Source organism: Octodon degus, unplaced genomic scaffold (assembly GCF_000260255.1).
Source record: "Octodon degus isolate 3935 unplaced genomic scaffold, OctDeg1.0 scaffold00056, whole genome shotgun sequence".
In the NCBI taxonomy this organism is placed as follows: domain Eukaryota; kingdom Metazoa; phylum Chordata; class Mammalia; order Rodentia; family Octodontidae; genus Octodon; species Octodon degus.
The window spans coordinates 11078421-11085211 of record NW_004524632.1 but is presented as its reverse complement, the minus strand read 5'-3'; the positions used below and the strand labels follow the sequence as shown (position 1 = coordinate 11085211).

The 6791-nt window shown below is 65.5% G+C and overlaps 1 protein-coding gene across 1 annotated transcript in view; it reads left to right on the top strand.

Moving 5' to 3' along the window:
- Positions 1–630: 630 nt before the first annotated feature.
- Positions 631–6791, top strand: part of Plekhh3 (pleckstrin homology, MyTH4 and FERM domain containing H3) — an 8926-nt gene continuing 2765 nt past the window's right edge. Inside the window, exons 1-11 of the mRNA XM_004633915.2 lie at positions 631–1177; positions 2887–2942; positions 3274–3353; positions 3439–3630; positions 3727–3884; positions 3976–4096; positions 4976–5282; positions 5775–5982; positions 6171–6307; positions 6463–6595; positions 6706–6787. Coding sequence (XP_004633972.1) covers positions 1016–1177; positions 2887–2942; positions 3274–3353; positions 3439–3630; positions 3727–3884; positions 3976–4096; positions 4976–5282; positions 5775–5982; positions 6171–6307; positions 6463–6595; positions 6706–6787 — 1636 coding nt within the window. The 5' untranslated portion in view covers positions 631–1015. The remainder of the gene's footprint in view (positions 1178–2886; positions 2943–3273; positions 3354–3438; positions 3631–3726; positions 3885–3975; positions 4097–4975; positions 5283–5774; positions 5983–6170; positions 6308–6462; positions 6596–6705; positions 6788–6791) is intronic.

Sequence of the window (6791 nt, the reverse complement as noted above, 5' to 3'; positions counted from 1 at the left end):
CAAATAAATAAATAAATAAATTTAAAAAAAAATAATAAATTAGTTAAATTCGACTTTATTTCCGGCCTAGGTTTGCACCTTCTGGGAATCCTTGTTGTAGCTTCATCCCCAAATGAGGTGACTTGAATTTAGGAATCAGACACCCCAACTTCAGGGGTGCAGGACTGCCCCCAAAATTGAGCTCAGCGCAGGTCTGGGCACCCTCGCGGTAGCAGAGGCTTTTCCTGTTTTGGGGACCCTAAGCCTCAGGTGGGTCCCAGGCGCGGCCGTCGTGCCTCCCCTAGGCCCGGCTGCGCCACTCCTTCTCCACTCCCTTCCAGGAAGGCTTCTGCCTGCAGTCGGGGCGCTGAGAGTTAAACCCAAGCGCTAAGCCGGGCTCCTGTGACGTCACCGGCACCCCGCGCCCGACCTCAAGGGACGGGGCGTGGCCAGCAGTGCCCAGTCCCTCCTCTCGGCCCCCGCCCCTCCCCGCTGTCACCGAGCCAGGAGCACATGATGCAACCCGCGCCGCTTCCCGTCCGTGATTGGCGGCCGCGCCCGGCGCCAGGCCTGGGGATTGGGTGCAACAGTCAGTGACGACACATGGACCCTGCCCGGGACCGAAGGAAGAAGGGGGGGGTGCCGGAGGGGCCGGAGGCGGGGTCCCCAAGCTGCGCCCGCGCCCCTGGCGCGCCAGTCCCGGGGCTGCAGGGAGCGCAGCGCGCGCCGCCCGGGCCCCGGCACTGTTCGCCCTCCAGACACGATCCTCCCGGAGCCAGGACCGTGGCCACCTTGGCCACTGCGCCGGACGCGCCCCCAGCCGCGCGGGACGCCACAGCGGACGCGACTTCCCCGCGCCGGACATCGCTCCCCGCTGCCTTCTCCCGCCCGGACGCCGTCCCCTCCCCCTCCGTGGGCCCCCACCGCGTCCCCTGCATCCCCTAGGGGTCCTTGACACCCGGCGCTGGACGTCGCCGCCCCCTGTCCCTCTGCGCGCCAGAGCCCCGCAGGCTCCGCGACCCCGGCCCCGCGCCCGATGCCTCTCCCTGGGGGGCTGTGGTGGCTCCTATGCTGCCGCCGGGGCTTCACCCTGCTGCACCGCGACTACGGCGACGGCGAACTCTGTGGGGACGGGGACGAGGACGAAGACGAAGAGAGCTTCGAGCTGCGGATCCCGAGTCCGGCGGGCGGCGGGAGGGTGAGTACTGGAGACCCAGAGGCTCGGCTCCGTCTCCGGGCGCCCTATGGCGCGCTCGACTCTGCCTCGACTCCAGCCAGGTCCAGGCGCGGGGACAAGGGACAACCCTAGTCGGAGGCGGGAGCACCCCACTCGCGACGTGCCCGTGGGCCTCGCCTACCGCTGGGCGCTGTCCACCTGCTGGGGGCCCCGAGGCAGTGAGGCGTCGCTCGTGGCCCGACCTGGCCCTGCCTCTCCCTTCTCCTCCGGGCTCGCGTCCCATCCCGTCTCCTTCCGCCTCCGCCAGCGCCAAGGAATGTGGCGAGGCCGGCCGGGCCGCTCGATCGCCTGGGTCCTCCGCACTCCCCTTTGGCGAGTGTGAGGCCAGATTTGAGAGCTCCCACAGCCGGGACGTAGGCCAGGGCAGGACAGCCTCTGAGGACTGGGGTCTGCTGCGTGAACCCCATGGAGGGGGATTTGGGGACTATGGTGCCCTGTCGTTGGGGACAGAACTGTCAGCCTTCACCGGTGAGGCTCCTGGGAAATCCCCGCCCAAATAGTGAGGGACACTTGGTTATTGGGTCCTGACCAATGTTCCCCAGGGAAACTGAGGGACACTGGTATGGGACACCTTCATCCCCTGGCTTGACCTCTCCTCGGGCCCCTATACCCTGGCAACTGGACTCCAGTGACCTGTGGCCTTGGCCAGGCTCGCCTTCCCCATCAGGGGTCCCCAGCAGGCTTGGTGGCTCTGTGCCCGGGTGGGGAGGGAGCCAGCACCTGGCCAGGCTGAGGGCAGATAAATATAGAGGGAGGAGGAGGGAAGCAGGGACTGAGATGGGGAGAGCCAGTGTTAAGTGGGCACCTGCCCTGGCGGTACGCTGGGCTCCTCTGCCTGGCCTCAGGAATCCTAGAACTCAGCTCCCAAGGAGGGTGCAGGACCCAGGCAGCCCAGCTCCCAGCCGTCAGCATCTGCTCTGTTGGTTGCCGTGGCCTCCCTCATGCCCCACCTCTACCACCCCTCCTCCCCAAGCAGGGGACAGGTGTTCTGGTCCCCCTCCGGCTCCCCGCTCCCCCCCTCCGGGCTTTAGCAGTCTGGGCTCAGTGAGACCATGGCACAGTTCCTGCCTGGCTTGGTTCCGTTCACCTAGGAGGACTCTCTCAGACCCCAGCCTTGAAGTTCCAGGCAAGGGGTGAGGAGGGCACGACACCCAAGGCCAAAAGCCTCAATTACACCTGGCCTTGGAGTTGGAACTGCTTGCTCCTCAGCTTGGCCAAGCTGGGTGGGGTGGAGTCTGGGCTGGCTGCCCCTGGGGTGGAAAAAGCCCGCATGAAGGGCCCCCTCTTCCCTTCTTCTCCATGCCCCAGGTCTAGGGGTGACTGCAGCTACCACAGCCAGGGAACTCTACCTCTCTAGTTCAATGGTGGGGGAACTAAGGCCTTGTTGGTGTTTGTGCAAGCTCCTTGCTGGAGTTTGCAGGCTGTGGTGTCGGTGATCTGTGATCCCGAGTGCCCTGCCACCCTGTCACCCTACAGCCCCAGTGCATCTCTAAAGGAGGTGGGGCAGCACGAGACCCAGGGAGTGGGTGACCCCATGGCCCCACTCTTTCCCCATCTGGGCTACTCTCCGCACCTCAGACCTGGGGCACTGTGTAGTCCCAGGCACCACAGCCGGCCGCAGGCACGCACAGGGTGGGCTCTGGCTCTGAGCGTCCTGCCTCTGTCCCTAGAGTCCCCTGGAGGTGGCGCTGACTCAGCCTGGGAGGAGCGGGCCGGTCTCTGACAGGTGAGCTTTGCATCAGCAGGCGACCCTAGCAGGTAGCAGGACCGTGGGACCCTGTCCCTGCAGCCTCCACCCCCCAAGTTGTGCAATAAGAATAGGCCCTCGCAAGCCGGACACTGCGGCTTGGCTGGGGTCCCGGGGGCGGTCCAGCTGGGGGTGCGGGGAGGAAGGGGAGGGTCCTTGCTATTTCTGGTGCGAGGTCAGCACAGCCCCATGGTTCCCACAGTCTGGAGGAGGGGTGTCCCGCTGGGGAGCAGCCCCCTTGCCATCTGGGGGGCCCCTGCTGAGCAATCCAACAGCCTGTTTCCTCTGGCTCTCTGCTCCCCCTGGCCAGGCTGCAGAGCTGGGAGGAGACTAGGAGCCTCATCCCAGAGAAGGGACTGCAGGACGACGACCCCGACGTGGTTGTGAAAGGTGTGCCCCAACCCCCATGCATGTGAGGGCCCACCTGTGGGACACTGATTGGCCAGACTGACCCAGCCCCCATCCGGCTTCCCAGGCTGGTTATACCGAGAGCCCCGAAGAGGAGGGGCGCGGCCATGGCTGCCCCCACGCCGAGCCTGGTTCGTGCTCACGCGTGATTCCCTGGACCAGTTCAGCAGCAGTGGGAAGGGTGCAAGGCGCCTGGGCAGCCTGGTGCTCACCAGCTTGTGCTCTGTAAGCGGCCCAGAGCGCAGGCCCAAGGAGACTGGTGAGCCCCTGGGAGGGGGCGCGCGCCCCTGCCCCTGCCCAGCGTGTGGTGTGTGGTGGGGGTACTCCCCTAGCCCTGACCCTCCCTTGCCCCCAGGTCTGTGGTCCCTGACTGTGTCTGGCCGCAAGCACAGCATCCGCCTGTGTTCCCCGCGCCAGGCCGAGGCCGAGCGCTGGGGGGTGGCCCTGCGGGATGTGATCTCCTCCAAGGCACCCCTGGAGACGCCCACCCAGCTCCTGCTCAGGGACATCCAGGTGAGCAGGGGCAGCCCTCAAGACGTGGTTGTGAGGCGGTAAATGCTTCCCGGGCCTTCCCCACCACCTCCACCCTCTGCCTGGCCTCTAGGAGAGTTGCGGGGACCCAGAGGCAGTAGCCCTCATCTACCGGCGGAACCCCATTCTGAGGCACACCAGTGGGGCCCTGTATGCCCCGCTCCTGCCCCTGCCCTACGGAGGGGGCGCTCCAGGTGAGGGTCCCAGGCCTGCATGTGGGAGGGAAGGACAGGGCCTTGATGGCAGGGCCTGCATCAGGGGACAGACCCAGCCCCCCAGCCCCTCGCTTTCCAAACTGGAAGCTGGTGGAGGTGGGAAGTGGAAAAGGAAGTCTGAGCTGAGCCTCCCCTCCCCCGCGCTTCTCTGGAGGGTTCACCTGACTGCTGCTGTTCTTTCAAGAATTTTTGCACTTTTCTGTTTTTTCATTACACCCTTATTTTTGGTGTTGCACTAGGGATTGAATCCAGGGGTGCTGTACAATGAGCCCTGCCCCCCTTTTATTTTGAGACAAGGTCTCCCCAAGTTGTCCAGGTTGGGCTCCAACTTGCAGGCCTCCTGCCTCAGTCTCCTAAAGTGCTGGGATCACAAGCGGCGCCACCACTTGGGGATTTTTTCAGGACACTGAAGAGCAGTCTTCCCTTTATAGGTAGTGGAGCAGACACCACTTGGACCTGGGGGAGAACTCGCAGCCTGCTCCAGCTCTATTTCTCCCCAAATGGTCCTAGTGGCTGGCCAGGTCCTAAAGCCAGAGGATTAAGGGGGCTGGGAGCCAGGTCCTGGCTTTCTGACTCCCAGATCAGCGGCCTGTCTCTGGCCCAGAGAGGGCCCTCATTAAGCTGGGGCTTGAACCTCGGACCTCCATTTTCCCCTCTGCTTTGCCAGGAGGGGCCTCTGATTCAAAGGGTGGCTCTGTGGCACCATGCTTTCCCTTCATTCCCCCTGTCCTTCTATCCTCCCCTCTTTACCGTCCCGTCCTTTTATACCCCCTGACCTGACCCTGGGCGTGCCATCGCCGCAGGGCGCAGCTCTGTGTCCCCTCTCCCAACCATCCCTCCGCCCCCGCCGCCCCATAGGTCCTGGCTATGCACCCCTGCGAGAGGAGGCGGTGCGGCTGTTCCTGGCGCTGCAGGCGCTAGAGGGGGCGCGGCGGCCTGGGCCCCTGATGCAGGGCGTGCTGCAGACCTGCCGGGACCTGCCTGCGCTCCAGGATGAGCTCTTCCTGCAGTTGGCTAAGCAGACCTCGGGCCCCGCGGGTCCTCCCGGGCTCCCCGCTGCGCAGGACCCCGCCACCTTGCGCTACTGGCAGCTGCTCACCTGCATGAGTTGCACCTTCCGTCCTGGGGGCGCTGTCCGGGGCCATCTCCTGGGGCACCTGGAGAGGTGAGAAGAGCAGCGCAGGGCCAAGCAAAGGAGCTGCAGGGTGGGGAGGAGATAGCATTGCAGAGGGAGGGGACGTGCCTGGTCTGGGCTGCCACCGCAGAGCCAGCTGCGCGGTAGTAATTACCAAATCACATCCCATTATGAGATGTGAGACCGTGAAGATAAGACTGTGGCTCCGAGGGGCGGAGGAAATGTATCAGGCGGCTGCGGGGTGGGGGGTGGAGGGTCGGCCAACCCAGGGTTTAGGAAACTAGTAGTGCGACTGGATTTGGGAGTTGGAAGGCGATCAAGAGACTTTCCGAGGAGGAGGTGGTGGGTGAGGGCAGTAGAGAGAGAACCGCCCCAAGACTTGCAGTTAATTCAGCTCTCCGCAGCTTCAGACTGCCTTCAAGGTCTGAGTGGAGGAGGAGGAACCGCCAGAGAGAGAGGAGGAGAGGAGGGCAGGGGAAGAGAAGCCCGGTGGGACTGACCCCCGGACTCCTCCTCACCCAGGACGGAGCAGGCACTCCCCGACTCCGAGCTGGCGGAGTACGCACGCTTCATCCGCAAGGCGCTGGGCCGCACGCGCGGCCGAGAGCTCGTGCCATCTCTAGCCGAGATTGCTGCGCTGAGCCGGCGGCAGGAGCTGCTGTGCACCGTGCACTGTCCGGGCGCTGGGGCCTGCCCGGTGGCCATCGACTCGCATACTACCGCGGGAGAGGTGAGGCCTGGGGCGGCCCCTTACCCATCCTGTCCTTCCAGCTCCTCAGGCCTGGCTCTCCCAGGGCCGCTCAACTCGGTTCCAGATTTATTTCGGTACCAGAGAGAGCGGTGGTGAGGGTGAGACCCGTCCAGTGGGCAGAGCCCCTTCCTTGGGACCCGACGGTGCCTGAGCCTTGTGCCCTGCAGGTGGCTCGGGAGCTCGTCGGGCGGCTGGGCTTGGCGCGGAGCCGCAACGTGTTCGCGCTGTACGAGCTGCGCGGGGCCCAGGAGCGCGCCCTGGCCGGCGGCGCCATCGTGGCCGACGTGCTCACCAGGCTTGAGAAGTAAATGTCCAGCCCGTGCCCTCCTTCTCCGCTGCCCGCAGGCCCCACGCCAGGTCCCCTCGCGCCAGTGCTGGCTGAGGGGTGCTCGCGGTCCCACGCCCTGCCCCCCTGCCCCCTTCCCGGCTCCTGTCCGCAACGCGTCCCTTCCTTCTCAGTTTGGCGGCCGAGGAAAATGGGTCGCAGGACTCGACAGACTCGGGGTGGAAACTCAGCCTGCGCCTCCATGGACCCCTGCACCCCGAAGGACTGTGCCCCGACGGCCACCAGCTGCCGTTCCTCTTTGAGCGGGTGAGGCTCGCGGGCACCTGCGTCTCTGAACAGGCTGCCTCGGATCTGGAGCCCTGTTTTTGTTCAGTGCTGCTGCGCGCGGGACGCCCTGACGCGGGTCCTTCTTGCAGGCTCACGCTCTGCTGCTGCGCGCCCGGCCCGCCCCGCCCGACGACGCCACGCTGTGCGCCCTGGCGGCGCTGCGTCTGCAGAGCGC